This window comes from Anopheles coustani, chromosome 2, assembly GCF_943734705.1.
Source record: "Anopheles coustani chromosome 2, idAnoCousDA_361_x.2, whole genome shotgun sequence".
NCBI classification, from domain to species: domain Eukaryota; kingdom Metazoa; phylum Arthropoda; class Insecta; order Diptera; family Culicidae; genus Anopheles; species Anopheles coustani.
In genome coordinates this window covers 71,939,162-71,956,695 of record NC_071289.1, presented here as the reverse complement: position 1 = coordinate 71,956,695, position 17,534 = coordinate 71,939,162, and the positions used below count along the sequence as shown (strand labels likewise).

At 43.2% G+C, this 17,534-nt stretch overlaps 2 protein-coding genes across 2 annotated transcripts in view; one reads left to right on the top strand and one right to left on the bottom strand.

Moving 5' to 3' along the window:
• The window catches only part of LOC131264955 (band 7 protein AGAP004871), a 55,594-nt gene extending 51,092 nt beyond the window's left edge, over positions 1 to 4,502 (top strand). The window contains exons 3-7 of the mRNA XM_058267217.1: positions 916 to 1,025; positions 3,360 to 3,432; positions 3,605 to 3,687; positions 3,831 to 4,090; positions 4,211 to 4,502. Coding sequence (XP_058123200.1) covers positions 916 to 1,025; positions 3,360 to 3,432; positions 3,605 to 3,687; positions 3,831 to 4,090; positions 4,211 to 4,502 — 818 coding nt within the window. The remainder of the gene's footprint in view (positions 1 to 915; positions 1,026 to 3,359; positions 3,433 to 3,604; positions 3,688 to 3,830; positions 4,091 to 4,210) is intronic.
• Positions 4,503 to 9,481: 4,979 nt separating this feature from the next.
• LOC131265741 (uncharacterized) lies at positions 9,482 to 13,850 on the bottom strand. The gene is made up of 4 exons (XM_058268046.1): positions 13,658 to 13,850; positions 10,528 to 10,680; positions 10,194 to 10,457; positions 9,482 to 10,122 (listed from the first exon to the last, which is right to left on the bottom strand). The coding sequence occupies exons 1-4, from the start codon at positions 13,848 to 13,850 to the stop codon at positions 9,482 to 9,484; spliced, it is 1,251 nt and encodes a 416-aa protein (XP_058124029.1).
• Between the last annotated feature and the right edge of the window lie 3,684 nt (positions 13,851 to 17,534).

Below are 17,534 nucleotides of genomic sequence, written 5' to 3'. Positions count from 1 at the left end.
GCTTTGGGAGCGTTACTCGGAGCGAGACCAATTTGGTGATGGTAATTGACTCGCGAGGAAAAAAGGAAAAAACAGTGTTTGCCTAAAATGCGCCTGCACGAGGTTCTGGGAAATCGTTGGAATTAATTAAGGTTCACTTAGAATTCGGAAAGCGATTACTTGTTTTTTGGGCTGCGCTGAAAATGGAATAATAAATATGAGTGTTTTTTTGGTTGTAAATAAATTGTTCAATCAATATGAATTGAAAAATGAATAGATAATTACAGTATATAACAATAACAAGTGAGTTTCTAGATAAAAATTTACTTTAGGAATGGAAGCTTTTGTGGATAAGTACGATTGCACATTAGAAATGTAAGAAGCGTAATAAATCTTATCCGTGCACATGTAAATATGAGTCATCTCTACAACGCAATCTAGAAAACCCCTTTTTATACTGATTGTCATTTTGCGCAACATGTTACGCCTGGCGTAATCTAATGTAAAACACTTGTCCCACAAGAGCTCGCCTGCGTAGAGTCGTAAAGATCGGGTGCGAGCCATCACTTCTTAGCAATTACCCGGCTGGAATAGCTGAGCGACGAAAAACTTGTCGTTCTCGAGCTCGAACTGGCCCAGCCAACCCGGGCGGAAAGGGTACTCAGGAACTTCTAGCAGTGCGGCCCGACCGAAGCCCTTGGCGAACGTGGCGGAAAATCTAATAAAAGTTTTTCACTTTGCCACCCAACCACGGCCCCGACCGCCGGCCCCCGATCGACGATGGTTTCTTATGCTTTTTATGCCATTTCTTAAACTCTTTCTTTGCATCGGCCCCGTTTTTGCATCACCACTAAGAACCCTCGAAAAAGCCCACAACCTACAGGAGGACGCGATCCAGCCAGCCCCGACTAACGCTTTCCCTGTGCTCTTTTCTAGCCGAGGATGACACGAACGGCGAAGCGTCGACCTGTGGCCGCATCCTGATATTTCTGTCCTGGGTGCTCGTCGTCCTGACGATGCCGTTCAGCCTGCTCGTCTGCTTCAAGGTAAGGGGGAGGGAGACAACGGTCGACCCGCCCGAAAGTTTTCCCGCCAGCCCTTCTGGCGGAAGGGTACAATTTAAATTTGGATCTTATTTTGGGCTCCGAAAAACACCACACGCTTTGCATATCTCTCACACCCTGGCGAGCACACACACACACTCTAATTTCACACCGACAGGGACACACTCATATCACGCGCACGATCGACCGAACCCTCGAACGCGGGAACAGAGCAGGCAAAATTGCTCCCAATTGAGAACTGCCAACCATTCTATACCCACACGCGGCTCGGAAAACCTTTTCGCGTTGGCAAAGGCTGGTGGCAGACTGACTAAATGAAGTGTGAACTTAAATAAAGTGACGAACGATGTGAATATATGAAAATGCCGGCGTGGCCGGAACGGAACGCCGCTGTGCTGCGCACAATGCTCCGCGTCTCCCGTACTCCCTGAAAGGAAGCGGAAGGAAGGAAGGAAGGAAGGAAAGCGAAGGCGAAGATAACAGCGAATGCTTTATGAGCGCGGATACTTCACGCGCGTATAATGTGGTTTTTGTCGGGGCCGCCCGGGAAAATGCTCGATGGAAAAAGTTGGGTTTTCCCATTGTGTGAGTGTGCCTGCCAGCTTTTCTGATGGAAATGTTCGGCGCCCACTGGGCCCAGCAACCCACCGGAAGGTTGTTTGTGCAACAGATTTATTGACTGGAGATGGATGATTTGCGATGGGTTGGGAAACAAATGGGGATGAATTGTTTTGTACGTCTGGGCATAGAAGAAATTTGGTAGAACAAGAACAATAGACTTCTTTCCATAGCTTTCAGAGCTGTTTTTGTTGTATAAATTATTCAAAACAGGCTAGAATTTGGAAAGCATCTGTGATTATTGTAAAATATATCACACGACCATAAGAATTTGACAGCACAAGGCGCTTACGCACAATGTTTTTAAACTATAGAACCTGTTGAGTTTTATTAATTCAACTTATCAGCAGGCATTTAGATTAGTATTTAATTGTTTATAAAAGGTTTTGTAGTTTGGCACAACTCGATGCTTAATTAACATAATTAATAGCAAACAAATTTTTATTTCCGTCTGCGGGTAACTTCAACAATTTATCGACCATTTAGAGGCCAAATTCTTTTCTACTGTTGTTTACTCTTACACTGTTTTCAGGGCCAATTCGTCGGCATCAAGCTGCTCTTTGTTGGTAGTATGCAGTCAATTGCACGCGCACGGTTTTTGTTTGGTTTCGTTAGGAAGCACTTTGGGTTTGTTAAGTTTAACTTTGCCATTATCGGTAGCAACATTGGCGCGACAACAACGCGACATTTTCTCGTCGCGTCAATGTTGCTACCGAAAATGGCAAAGTTAAACTTAATAAGCCCAAACTGGTTCCTAACGATGCCAAACAAAAACCTTGCGCGTGCAATTCACTGCCTACTACCAACAAAGAGCAGCTTGATGCCGACGAATTGGCCCTGAAAACAGTGTATCACTGCTATGGATTTGAATTCTTTCGCTGTAAATAAATCATACACTGATATAACATTTCATAGGTTTAGACATTTTTATATGTTTCCATTTATTTTTTGATTTATTTCTGCTAGACAAAAACATAGTATCCTTTAATTCTTTCAAATTCTCAATTTTAACATTGTTTAAAGTCAAATGCATATACAAGGTACATAAGTAAACTAAATATAGGTATGTTATCGACAGCTAGTTAGTTATCAGGTTTTATTTTTCGAAAGGTAGGTCGTGTGATTTTAAAAAAGTATGCAACATTGTTCACTCCAACGGAAAAACTCATTTTGCGTATCGGAACCTTCATGTTTCAATAACTACGCAACAAGCTTAAATGTCTTTTCGAAATAAATCAATCGAATTGATTTGATTTACTTTCGTCGTAATGTTGATGTTCATTTCCTGAGTCAACTTCTTCGATGCCTGCAGAAGACGTGCAAATTAATTGGACTTCTCTGACGGCGGTAGCATTTCCCTTTTTGAACGCGGGCCACAAAATTGACAGGCTTTATATTTGAAAGGCCATACTTTTAAGACGCCGGCCGTCGACCGAAAGGTTGTTGTTTGGTTGTTCTCACCAATTAATTGTCCATTTACCCTCGTATCGTGTGTCACGAACCTCAAGAAAAGTAAACAGCAGTCCCAATTAGGAAAAATAGCCCTCGGAAACGTCCGAGAAAAGGAAGAAACAAAATAAAACACAATCATTGAAATGTCGGTGCCATTAAATCATTGACGTCGGGCTGGGGTGTGGAAGTAGAACAAGTACGGCGCCATGTTTTACCACAACGTGTGTCTTCGTTTTTTTCCCGCAGGTCGTGCAGGAGTACGAACGAGCTGTCATATTCCGCCTCGGGCGGCTGATGCAAGGAGGCGCTAAAGGACCAGGTAAATTAGCCGGAACCATTTGGCGGGTTCCTTCCACCCGTCTTATGTTCCCCGCGGTGCAACCTTTAACTTAAGGTGTCGTTCCGTGTCGGGGCAAGTTGGGCGGTATTTAGCATACTAATTGATTCACCGTTTAATTTGTCTTCCCGTGCCTCGTTTGTGTCCCTTGCAGGTATCTTCTTCATCCTGCCGTGCATCGATGCGTACGCACGTGTTGATTTGCGTACGAGAACGTACGACGTGCCGCCGCAGGAGGTAAGTGTTGCGACTGTTCCGGTTATCCAACTGCCTGCTGGGGAGGGGTTTTTCCCACGATGCAACAACCAAATCGCGGCTTTCCGGTGATTCTAATCGGGTGTTTATCGTTTCACGCCCCCGCGTTATTCTTTTCCGAAAAGGTCCTAACCAAGGACAGCGTCACCGTGTCGGTGGATGCCGTCGTGTACTACCGTGTCTCGAACGCCACCGTGTCGATTGCGAACGTCGAGAATGCGCACCACTCGACACGCCTGCTGGCCCAGACGACGCTCCGCAACACGATGGGCACCCGGCACCTGCACGAAATCCTCAGCGAGCGGATGACAATCTCGGGCAGCATGCAGCTTTCGCTGGACGAGGCGACCGAGGCGTGGGGCATCAAGGTCGAGCGCGTCGAGATGTAAGTATGCCCCTGGACTTTAGGACCCTCTAGGACCCGGGCTCTGGGGCCGGGAGTTGATCAATGTGTGTCGCCTTTTTCTTCTATCTTTCCTTCACACCTTCCAACACTGAAACGCAGCAAGGACGTGCGTCTGCCAGTGCAGCTGCAGCGTGCGATGGCAGCGGAGGCAGAGGCTGCCCGAGAGGCTCGTGCCAAGGTAATTGCGGCCGAGGGTGAGCAGAAGGCCTCGCGAGCCCTGCGCGAAGCTTCGGAAGTGATCGGTGACTCACCGGCCGCCCTGCAGCTACGCTACCTCCAGACGCTGAACACGATCTCGGCGGAGAAGAACTCGACCATCGTATTCCCGCTCCCGATCGACATCCTCACGTACTTCATGAAGTCCAAGGAGGCGTTCCAGGCGAACCAATAGGCCCGCGAGTAAGGTGCGCCCTGCCGTTTGCCCACCTTACTCTCTCTTTCTCTCGTCGCGCTGGCCCCCCGCCGGTCCGGCCGGCCGCCATTTCCGCGCCGAACTGGCCGAAGTAAACGACACCCAGCATCCCGATCGTTGGTCACCACATTGATATGATCTAAATGACAATTCTATCGAACTTAAGTGCATTATTTTAAATAACTTCTCGAGTGTATAACAATCACTAAATGTTTTCTACCTAGTTTTCTTCTCAACTCCTAAGTGTGGTATATTTTTTTAAATATCAAAAACATAAAAAAATAACTTTATAAACCAAATCAACAGAGCCCTGTAGAGTTTCAGAACACCGGAGAACAAACAAACGAATACGATAACTACTAGAAGAGAGAGTGATAAAAAGTTCAGAACACATCTACGACAGATGAATAATATACTCAGTACGACACTCGGTGAAAGTCCACATTGTGCAACTACAGACAAAAGGCCAAAGGTTATCTAAATCGGTTGACAAAAGGGAAAAGGAAGAACGAACAAACAAAAAAAAAACCCGTTGCAAACGTCCTTCTACAGAAGAGACACACAGCAATGGCCCGATGAAGCAATGGGCAACGACACACCGCGCATTTCTCATTCAGCATTCATTCATTTTTACGTTTCCTTCCTGCGTCCGTACCGGGGTGTCCGCTTGGGAAACAAATTTTTATCTCCACTCTCTCCCGAAACCAAACTCCCGGTATCGGAATGGGGTTTTGGAGCGGTGGCGCTCCGTTACACGGGCGTCGGATCCTTGTTAAAGTTTTTAATATAACTTTGTAAATTGTTTCCATTTCCGTTTTCCGCAGCATGCAGCATACGACGCTGCGCGGTTTGCATGGGTGGGGAAACCCGGTGGTCGGGTTTCTTTTTTTCTCACTCTCCGGATACTTAAAGTTTCGTGTCCCCTGTTTCCCGTACGTACATGGAACCGATGTGCGAAAGGCGTCCGTATGCCCTGCGAATGTCGTATGGGACCGAATTTCGCTCCACACTGGACTGCAAATTGGACGTCCCGAGTTGGGCCTCGAGTCGGTTTTTCTCGGGTTGTTTTAGTATAACTTTTTCATCGTAGCGATAGGAAAAATAAACAACCGAAACAAAAAGGTATCCAATCGTGGAAAAGTGGACTGAGCGCAAGTTAAGTTGTTGGCAAAATGGATGAATTTTTAAGCATCCATTTCCTATTTCGAGCTTTCGCCAGGGAACGGTGAGAGGGGGTGTGGGGTGAAGCAAGGGGAAAAACAACCCATCCCCATTCGTGTTTCTCGTTTTGTTTTTTGCCGCTCATATCTCTGCCATCTTCAGCCGGTGCGCGTTTATCAAGAATCGCTAAAATAAAAACAAAGCGACAGAAAGGACAAAAGTGAAAGGATTTGGCGTCCAACCTGGTTCCAGGTCAAGGATAAACGTGTCCGCACGATTGGATGCGGGATGGGGATGCGTTGAATGTGGAAAAAATGGTTTGTCCCAAAAATCATAAAGAGGATTGTTTCTGATTAGTTTTTTTTTTGGCAAACAAAAACAAAGGATGAAACATCATAAACCAACAATATAACGTGATGAGTGATGTTGGATAAACTGTGAGTGTTTGATGAGCTAAAGGGAAAATATTTAAATAAATGAAAGTTAAGTTAATTCTGCATTGATTATTAGTAAGAAATTTAAATCATGGTAAATTTTAAATTTCTCGTCATTTAATCAACACTAAGTCTTTAAAATAACAAAGGCTTCTAAATGGATCACTTCTAAATCATTGTTTAAGTTTGAATAATTGTAATATTTTAATAACTTTTATACTCCTCTCACAACACAGGACACTTATCACGAAGTTGTAGAGAATCATATCACTCATTTGGACTAAACACCCGATCACCTACGGTTAAGAAATCTCAATAGCGAAAATAACGCAAGCTTTTTCTGGTTTTTGGCTATCTTGGCGAGATGTTTTACAGATGTTACACTATTCGATGTACAACCAAATTGATACGTGTGTGTTTCACTGCAATCCATTTTTGCACCGGGAAATTCTTTTGGCAAAGAAGGTTTTGTTTACCGATCGAAATGTGTGTTCGACCATTAAAACAGTTAGCACAGTTTGCAAAAGACATACAGTCTTTGCGCACACAACAGTTAGTAAGAGCGTTTCTGTCACTTTTCAAACAGGAGCGACCATAACCGCGCGAGTTTAGTATAGCTTTCGGTGGAAGAAACAAATTACTCTAGCCAACTAGATAGCACAAGCAAGCAAATACTCACACACATACGCGCACACCCCAAAATCAATGTGAAAATAGTTTAATGAGCCTGAATTAAATCGAAGTAAAACTGCACTTACGAAAAATCCCACAAGCGAATGACAAACCCGGTTCTGTTTTCACGTCCCACTCTTGATTGTGCCGCAGGAAAAGAACACACAAGTATAGAGAAAGTATCAAAACCGTAAGACAGTGCAAAGCTGTACATGCAAATAATGACCAATAAATCAAAATGACAAAACTCGTTAAAAGTGATATAAGCTTTAAGGGTAAGAGTACTTAAACGATTTAACGGCGATGGGAAGGCATTGCCGGGCATTGTTGATTTGGTTCCGATGTGGTTGTTGGTACAGTTTCACGCGAATGCAGTACATCGAGGTGACACATAAAAGATCTCTGTACAGGAAGGCATTAAAGTAGGCGAAAAATGGTGTGCACAAACGAACTGGTAGGCTGCCGGGTAGGAGAAATCGTCATGTGGTTTGTTTCGTTGTTCACTAATGGAATGAGTCTACGTGTTGTTCGGACAACAAACCGACAAGTTTAACACTACTTTTACGATTAAAAGCGAAGGTAGAGGTACGAGGTTTAAACAGAGATTTATGCCCATCTTTATCTGTCAGTGTTGTCATCTATTTGCCGTACTAAACGAACCAAAGACAAATTCTATAAAAAAAAACAAACAAAATAATATATTGAAACCTGGCCGCGTGTATCGATCGTTGAGGCAGAAGGAAGTACCACTTGAAATGATAGTATAACGAGCCACTTTACCACGTTAGTTATTTGATTATATATTAATGTTAACAGGTGCCATTTGCCAGCACACACACTTACACACCTACACCACGAGGAAGGAACAAACAAATAGTGGACAACAGGAGGAGAAAAGGAAACAAAATGAAAACATAAAACAAACAAAAAAAACAGAGGACGAAGTTTATAGAAACGTATTTAGATTACCGGATCACTTTCAGCTCGATGTTCTAGATACAAACATTTTTTCACTATTGCTGTGTGTTCGATACAGCTTTACAACTCTGTCCAGATGTTCTTCTCGCTGCCACGAGCATTTTTTCACTCGAAAGTGTCAAAACTACAAACTGAGGAATTTATTCTACAACTTATAGCCACAGCACGAAGGGCCAAACTGGGGGGAAGGGGGGAGGGTTGCCACGCAGGGGAGTGCATTGTATCTAGTTAAGCGAACCCTTAAGCGGGGAAAACTTCACACACCCCAATCGGTCATCGACTCATCGATCGGAGCATCATTCATGCCCGTATGGCCCGCTGCCCTATTTCCGGTTTCCCTTCCTGCGAGAGTTGCATTTTAGAATAGTTTTCCATCGTGTGGGGGAAACACACCGTATATTTTCCTGCCCTTCTTCACTCCACTCACGATCACACTCGGAATGTTCAAAGATTAAATTGGCAACCGAAAGCAAAGTATATATTGAACTAATCGTAACCGATATTACACAGAGGACAGCAAGTTTAACGCATATATTAAATGAAATTTGGCGAGTATATAAAGAGAGGGAGAGAGAGAGAAATAAAGAGAGAGAAAGAGAGAGAGAGAAAGAGCGAGAGAGAGAGAGGCATGTGTCATTGTTAAGAACTTTAAATTATTTATCTATCACCGATCGACAGCGATGTTTTTAAAGGAAATAATCATTACAAATTAATACAAAACTCGAATGAAACTACTAAACAGGTGTTCTGCAAAGCGATGCTATAAAATTTATCCGACCCAGTGGCGAGCGATAAGCTCGTGCCGGGGAAGAAATCAATCATCCAAATCAAATAGTTTACCGATTGTGAGAAAATCAAAAGATGGAAATAAACCAATTCGTAAGAAACGTTTCTTTTTCAGAAAACTGTACAAATAAAACGTGCTCGTGTTTTAATTATGCATGCATTCGTGTTTCGGTTTTATCCGTTGTGAAAATTTGTTCGATCGAAAGGTAAGTTTTCTATTTATCTAAATTTATTTTGAATGTGTTTGCATGTTTATAAAACGCACCGTAACGGATAATTATTTCTATATCACTGTTTTTCTAATTATTAACACAGTGTTCCTAATTATTCACCGTGGAGACTATGAATATTTGCGCTGCTAGATATTTTTGAATCATAGAAGGTTTTGATGAATGAGATTATAAAAGTTAGCGATGAGATAGTTTTATTTCCACGAGAGAAGCCAAAGTCCGCTGCAAAAAAAGCTCAATTGTTTTTTAAATTGCTGTTGAAAAGTGTTTCTATTGTTTTAAGTTAAATTTTGAATAAAGCTGTTGAATTCAATGAACTGCATCCGTTTTGTTTAAGGTGCGCCAAGTAAGGAACATTGCAAAAAAAATGCACCAAGTTAGGAACATAATGTGCCACACAAAAGGTTTCTGAAACTTGAGGAAATATTAATTTAAGAGTTTCTCACTTATTTTACTTGTATTCTATGGTAGTTAGGCTAGCACTGTGCAAAACGTAGTATGATTTGACCGAACATTGATTTGGTTATTCAACTTTTTATGCAGATTTTTATCTTTCAGATTGAAATAAAAACATTAAATTCTATCAAATTAAGTTTATCTTCCACATTCGTACTCCAATATTTCCCTAACTGGAAAAGACATTTTAATATACGGAAATATAGATCGCTTTATTGAGAAACCTCTCCGACACACACTTTCACTTATTACTAGTGCACGGTTGCTGGACGTAATCGAGACAGAAGCCACGGTTGTCTACGTCGGTCGGGGCCTCGATCGAGTCCGTGTGGAACGCCAGCCGGAAGGGTCGTATGGTGGATACCACCGTCCGCTCGACCGAGCTGACCTCCGCGTTGAACGTTCCGCCGCAGATTTTGTCCTCGCAGGTGCTGGCCATCGGCAGCCGGTCGGCAATCTTGGCGCACGGCACCATCAGCCAGTCGTTGGTACAAGAGTTCGGCGTACCCTGAGTACCGCCACCCACCATCGCCTGCACGATGCTATTCGAGTTTCCGGACAGGGTGAAGGTGCGCGACCGGTTTCCGGGCAGCGAGCCCGGACAGGCCGTATACTGGATGCTGCAGAAGTTGCGCTCCGTCCGGATGCAAATGCTGTAGTCCTGGTTCGACAGCTGCCGTCCGTTGGTTGGGTCGAAGTTGAAGCTTCTCACCCGGCCACTCACGCCCGTATGATACTGCAAGCAGCCCTGGTCCGCTTTGGCGATGGCACCGCACGGGATCTGCGATATCCGGACGCGCCACGATCGGGCAAAGCTGGGCCCACTGGTGATGACGGTCAGAATGATGGGATTACTCTGGCCCATGCCTGCGTCAATGTACACTGGTTTGAAGGAACAAAGGACCAACGTTAATTCACCTTCGGTTTGATCGTCTAAGCGACCCGTCACTTACTATGTTCCCCCGTGGCGCTTCCACAAATCGTTGGCGCCGGACTCCCTCCGGACACCAGAAACTGATCCGTATTGCAGATATGGTTCACGATCTCCGGACCATGCAGCGAGAAGTGGTCAAAGTCCAACCGCACCTGGCAGATGTCCGGGTGCATCTTCAGGATGGTCAGCTGACAACTTCCCGTACCGTCGGTACTATCCGGATGGTTCGGATTGACGAAGTACGTCCCATTCTCACGCACGACTCCGCCGCACGATGCCATAACTGAAAACATAGGAACAGAGAAGGTGTCACGAAGGGAATCGAATGAATCTAAAGCGATGCTTTGACTTACAAATACAACACGTTCCGTAGCCACCGGCGCAAGGACCGGCCGGGATGCCTCCACGCAGGACGCACTCGTTGTTCGGCTGGCAGGAACCGTACTCGCCGGAAGCGGCCGAGCAGAGTCCTTGACCCCACTGGTATACGGTGAAAATTGGAAGGACTGGAAAACGGTAGGAGACCATGGTGAGGAATTTCGTTAGTACAACCAGTTTTCCACTTTCTCTCTCTCGCTCTCTCTACAGGTTCACGATGCTCTCTTCAGGGACTAACGCACAGCGATTTGGAAAGTTCACTACCCCCACGAACTTCACGGAATGTTTCGGACTCTGTGTGTGATCGAAACGGCGTGATAAAATTTCCCTCCACAATCACCTGTCGGAAGTAAAATTTTGACTAATGACAGCCCGCCCCAAACAATGGGACCGGTAGGGGACCGGCTAAATAATAAAGGCATTAACCTGAATTCCGCGTTTTAATTGCATTTTAGTCTTTTTTTTTTCACTAGGTCTCCATAAACGCATGTGGAAGTTCTTCGGAGTAGAGGTTGTGGGGTAATTTCGGGCGATGACAAATCGTCGCGGTATTCAAATAATGGTCATCAATTATTTACCATAACGAAAAAGAAGCTTTTCCAACGGTACAACGGTATACGGTATAATTTACAAATTTGTATTAAATAATTAGAAAACTAGTAAAGTTTAGAGTTTTTTTGAAATTTTTTTTTAAATTAGAACATGAACGAGGAAATTATGGAATTGTGAATGTTACTTTAAAGCGTTGCTTATTTTACGACCAACATTATTTATTTATTCGTTCATTTTTGGTGGAAGAAATAAGAAAACTATCTCGTAGGAATACGTAATAAGTTCGTTTTCTAAAAAATCCATTCGATCGCAATATTCTGAGACTGTAATTTATCTCGTTGTAGTGAAAAATTCATCGCTAAACATAATCCTTTCTTCGATAACTCGTCACATGCCGTACAAATGGATTGTGATAAGCATAAATTAAGTTTTTCATTTCTTTGAAAAATAAGTCCATTGTTTTGTTGTACCATTTGTGGTTTTTAAAATTTCGGTAAAACAATTGTGGTTTTTCTCATTCCCGGTTTCAGACTCATTTTATGGAAAAGCAGATCTTCTGCCTCAATCCACGTAGTCGTTATTTGAGGAGGTCGTTCAAGGAAACGACAGTACGATTCGCAAACCTCCAAGCGGTGGATTACGTTCTGTTCGTCCAACAGACTTGGTCTCATATTCAATTACGCAGAAAAATGTTCTCTATGTAGCCCCTTGTGACCTATCCGTCCCCGGGAAGAAAGCCGTCCATTTTATTTGAGCTCGTGTGTATGTACGTGTGTGTGTTGTTGACAGCATGGGAAATCCTTTGTGGCGCTCCGTTTTACCGATGATCCCTCATAAGTCTGGCCAGCGTAGGGCGGGGTGCGTCTTAAGCGAAACCGCTTCCCCAGACAAGGCCCCCCCCCCGTTCGTGGAAGCTAACAGAATGAACTTTTTAATATTCAAAACGAGATTCTGCACCGTCCCAGCTTAGGCGAGGACATCGTTTGGCTTTTCAACCGTTTTTATTTTTTTGGTTGTGTTCCTGTGGCGTTCCATTTATCCATCCCAGGCCATTCTGCCTAGCATTTCCCTTGGGCATTAAAATCCTCAAAATCCATGTTTTGAAATATACGAAGATTTTCCAGCTTTAAGCAACGTCGTGAAGCTCAAGTTGTTCGTCTGGAGTCATTGCGTTAAGTGAAGTGAACGGCAAAGTCTGTAGGTGTGTGCGCCACTACATGGTGAGGCCAGGCCAGGAAAGCCATCGCCTCGACAAGGCCAGTGTTGTTTAGTTAATTAAATTTGAACCAATCTCCCGAAGCTCGAGCCTCGACCTGCACAAATGCCGCCCATGCGTCCCTGCACCGCACGGAGCAGAGTTACTTTTCGTCGCTGCTCGGATTCAATTTTCCAAAAAAGAAAACCGACTACACCATACCGGGACGAAACAAAGACGACGGAAGTAGGCACAGGCAGCACCGAAAGTATGTTGCTCGGGCGCTACAACATCGTCTCCCAGTGGCTTGGTTGGCCGGCCATGAGCACGCCGTGTTTGTCTTGCGTTTAATGGAGGGCATGAAGCGTATAAACATCGGCTGGGCTTCGACAGCGACCGGGGCGAGTTATGAATATTGAAGGCGTGTTTGGCGTGTGGAACCTTCCGATTGCAGGATTCGATTCGACCGATACTCCACGTGCGGTGGAAGGTTTTTTCGCTCGCTAAAATAACTTTCACAAACATCGCTGTTTTTCCTTCTTCTTTTGTTTCCCTTGCAAGTGAACACCACATCCGAACGTGGACGTGTTTGCAATACGGACGAACCATTTAAGGTTAGGTTAGGCTCGGAATGCCCTCTCACATCACATCCGCTTCTTCGCTCCTATTTTCCCAACAGTTTCTTTTTTCTTTCCTCAACCAAAGAAAGGACGCCCGTACGGAGACTGTTTTAGCCCTGATTACATTGACCGGATATGGGAGTGGATAAAGCCATTCATTCGGTGGTACTTGTTGTGGCTCGAGGTTGGGTGGGGTAGCTCTGTTTGATCTGGCACGTCTCTGGTCTGGCCGTGGCAGTTTTTTTCTTCGTCTCTGCCAGATCCAAAGATGGCGCTACAGTGTTGGAGGGCTTCCGGTGTCAAGTGGCGCAACCACTCCAGGCTGGCCCCTGCCTCATTGTCCGGGTGCGCTAGGATCGATTGCTGGCCGACACATCCGACCAAAGGATAATGCGGGCATTCATCATCGGGTACTCTTTGTTTGTCCATCCACATTTCGGTCTTATGGACGCGATAAGCATGTTTGGGTTGTTTGCTACCAGCATACGGAACTTACTTTTTGGGTTTGATTTTGCGTTCAACTCAATTCGAGGGACGTTTTAGATAAGTGAAGCAATACTAATTTTATGATGTTTTGTGGAACATCAAAGAATACTAACAGATATGTATTAACCTCCAGTATGTTATTCATTATTTGCATAGGTAACAAAAAAATGACATTAACATTTTATTTTCCACAACACTCAATCATTCAGGTAAGAAATGGTGTAACATTCGGAAAATATTGGTTAGCCTTACAACGCGTATCACGTCGGCTGGCAATCTGCCGTCCGGATAGGGACCGATGAGCGTGGAACTCATTTTGTATACCGTTTGCCGAAACTGCCTGCACCAATGCACCGATAACCATTTCCGCCAACACTAGCATCACAACATTCTTCCGGAAGTCACTGTGCGCACCCAAAGGGTGAACCGTTTGAAACACATTCATCGTTGCACTTTTAGCCGCAACCACTGTTCTGAGGATTCACTTTATATTCCTATTGTTGTTCTGTCAAAAATGTCATACACTACAACTAAATGATACGAAAAATAAACGTTTATAACTTCATACTGCAGACACCAGTTGTTGGCAACAGTTGTTTACTAACCGAGGAACCGCGAATGAATCTGCCGCCCTGTGGGTTGTGTAGCTTTATTTATAATCTCTCCCTGGCGCACCACCCTGCATTGCTCCGTTTCGATGCTCCGTCTCTGATTGTTTGCAGCCAGATTCAATTGTCGCGGTTCGTAAGCATACTGTAGCTAAACAAGGGCCCGCGCATTGCCGTAAACGTCCTGAGCAAGTGAAGATTTCGACTGTTGACAATTGTTTGTGACTTGCTTCAAACAAAACCAATGTTGGATGTTTCAAACAAAATCATTTGGATATTATCAAAATCATGAAAAATGTAACTGATTTTGGTAGTTTTCTCTTGGAAACAGTGAATTGATCAGTTCAAATCCGTACATATTTTGAAATTCCTTCAAATTTAAAATTGAAATAAAAATTTACTGTTTGGTTTTATCAATTTTTCAATTTAAATACCAAAACATATTGTGAAAAGTGGGGCAGTGGAAAAGATTTGAATAATTTCATTCAGTAACATTTCGCATTATATTTATTCCACCAGTTGTAAGTAAATCTTAAGTTGTGAAGATCAAAATAAAAATAAATCAAAACTGAACGAAGGCAACATGCGTTCATTCCGCTGCTCGGGACATAATTTTTCTGATCAGTTTCGATAGCAACCAGATAAACGGTAACCGTTTAAACACGCAGCACCGTGCGTGACACAGTTGATGGGCAAACTAGATACCGAAAAACAAGAAACAAAAAACAGGGGCATAAAAATGGAAAATATCAAAATTAAAGCACCAAATGCAATGCACTGCTGGAGATGGAAAAACTATGGCACCTCGCGCACTAACAATGCAACAATTATGCAATGCGTGTAATGCACGGTGGGTGAAAAACAAAAGCCCTTTCTCTTGCACTCTTCCGACGGGGGGGTTACTTCCTCTGCTGGTGAGGCAGGTGTGTGGTGGATTGTTGGTGTTTACAATTTTCTCCCTTCCTCAATTCTATGCTCCACGGGAAGCGGGCACGAGATTCGGTTTTGTGTCGAGCGCACCGGGCGATGACAAGTTCCGACAGTGACCAACAGTGGCGTAAAAGTTTCGTGCAAGCATCAGGAATGCAGGTTTGGTATCTTTTTTTTTGTCAATCCGGAAGCTTCAGGTGGGCTGGAAAACATGCGAGCGTGACTGTTACCGCAGGCTTCAGGCGGAGGTGTTGAACGGAAGTGTGAACAAGTCACCAAGACAGAACCAACTCCCTCCGGGGGAGTGTCTTTTAGTTTTTCCGCCAAGTTGCGTTTGCTTCCCTTTTCGTGCCATCGCAGCCGTCGCTGTGGATTAGTTGGCGGAGGATTTCTTGCGTAACTTTAGTGCGACGAGCTAGAGTGCTTTGGCGCGTTGTTGATTCTTCACGGAACCGGAAGCGTCGCCCTCGACGGGGACGGAATATCTTTGGCGCGCTCGTCAATACTCTCGAAGAGAGTGAAGGAAAGTGTTCTGCCACCCCCAATACGTCATCAAAACCCCGCAGTTCTCGCAGTTCCGGATGCTTGCTTCCCGGACCGTCGGGCAATGAGCCGGAACCGAATATGGGCAGAGCGAACGAAAGTGTGGAGACAGTCGCCAAGAACGGCGCGGTTGAGGGTGGAAGTGGGTTGTGACGAAGCGTAAATAATTCGCCACAGTGTTGCTTTCGCTTGTCTGTCCCACCGGTGGCCAGTTGTTCGACGTATCGGGCGATCGAGTTTGCGGATGAGTTTGTGCCGAGAACATTTCCGCTTACATTATGATTTGAGCTGCCATAGTCTCACTTTCACTTGCGGACGGGTGACCTAGTAGTAATCGATTTGAAATAGCGATAGCTACACTGATGACCTTGTTTTTTGCAGGGCTTGCAGAATGGTAACTCGTTCCTGGGTGCCAATTTGATACACTTGCATGAATTACCACCAAAATCGATAAATTTATTTTAAAACACTGAAATAAATTCTTAAGCGTATATTTGATACGTTACTGAAACATATTGGACGTTAATAAATCTATTATTTTTTCCTTTATTAAACCTTCAACTTTATCTTTTTGTTATCATTACAATCAGATAACGGCGTTCCATTAAAAGTGCTTCGCTTTAAAACGGTTTATGTTGACTTATAAATAATTCAACATTTTATTGAAGAGAATGTTATTTATGCTCTACAATTTTAAGTAATGTAAAATAAGTAGTTATAACTGGTATAACGGGCAGTGTCAGGTGTGATCCGAGTATATGGCATCTACTCTCCGTCAGCACATGTCACTGGAGATCAGGAAGATAGAACGGTCTCTTTGAACTGGATCGTCTAGGAGAACGGACGGATAATAAATCGATCGGTCGATCATCGAGAACACGACACATTATTAAATATAAATTTTTCAAATGTTCCTTTTCTTCAATTGTTCCTACTTTCCATTATTGCATAAATAGTGAAGAAATATTTTGTTTTAAAGTATCAATCAAAATTAAAATAGACATTAGTTCAAAATCGTCAATCTCTTAGAGCAGGGGTTCGCTTAAATTTCCTAAAAAGGGCCAATTGATTAAAAGGATACCATATCAACAAGAGCTAAATGTCTCCTATCAATACATGAATTAATTCGTAATTTAGTTTCATAAGTAAATAAACTAGTTTAAGATTAATATAAGCAGCAATAAATTAGTATGTAAAGTGTTTCAAGCTTTAAAGCAACAACCAGTTCGTAACACAATCTTGAAACATCTCTTCAAGAGATGTAACAAAAACATTAGTAGCTGCCATCCTGTGAAGGAAAAACTCTATACATGTAATTTTTTTCTTCATATTTTCATCGAGTATGTATTTTGTTTTGTCGCGTTTAATATAGATTTAATTACTCATTGGGACTTTGTCTGTCCGTTGAGTTTACACTTTAAATAAACAAATAAACAAATAAACAAATATAGTAAAGCTTAAATTTCCTTTAAAAAAAAAAAATTTAAAAGGATACCGAAAGCTGCGGGCCGGATACTTTTCTAAATAGTAAAGTGACATAAAAAAGTGATGTAACATAAAATATTTGAAATTTAATTGCTGAACATTTTAAAACATTTTCACACTTATTTCCGTTGAATTTTCAGTTGTTTCAACAAATAACAGAGACACCTCATACAATAATTTTAATCTTCATTATTTAAAAAATCTGGTATTGTGAAAAAATCCGAAAAAACTGTAGATGGGTTTTATGTATGAAGCACCAAAATTTTCTTACAGGCTGGATAAAATCAGTTAGCACCGTTTGCCGACCCCTGTCTTAGTGAGTGGAATCAAACGTATCCGTAATCAAAAATATGAATAGACAAAGTTATCTAATGCCGCCGTTTTAAAGATTTGCTACAAAGTTGCTTAAAGTTGGACAGCCAAGTTGTTCATAGTAAGATTATGCACAAACGTTACAACATCTTCATATTTCTATGTGTCTTTTTTCTGCCAGCAAAACACATCTGGCATATTTGACTTTCAACCACAGTAGAATGGAGGCAAACAGTAACAAACGCTGGCAA

Excerpts from the sequence above, each read along its gene's own strand:
- LOC131265741 (XM_058268046.1), bottom strand. The coding sequence starts at position 13,850 with ATGAATGTGTTTCAAACGGTTCACCCTTTGGGTGCGCACAGTGACTTC. Across the intron at positions 10,681-13,657 it reads CAGCCGACGTGATACGCGTT|TCCTTCCAATTTTCACCGTA; the intron begins GTAAGGCTAACC and ends ACCGTTTTCCAG. Across the intron at positions 10,458-10,527 it reads CTACGGAACGTGTTGTATTT|TTATGGCATCGTGCGGCGGA; the intron begins GTAAGTCAAAGC and ends CTATGTTTTCAG.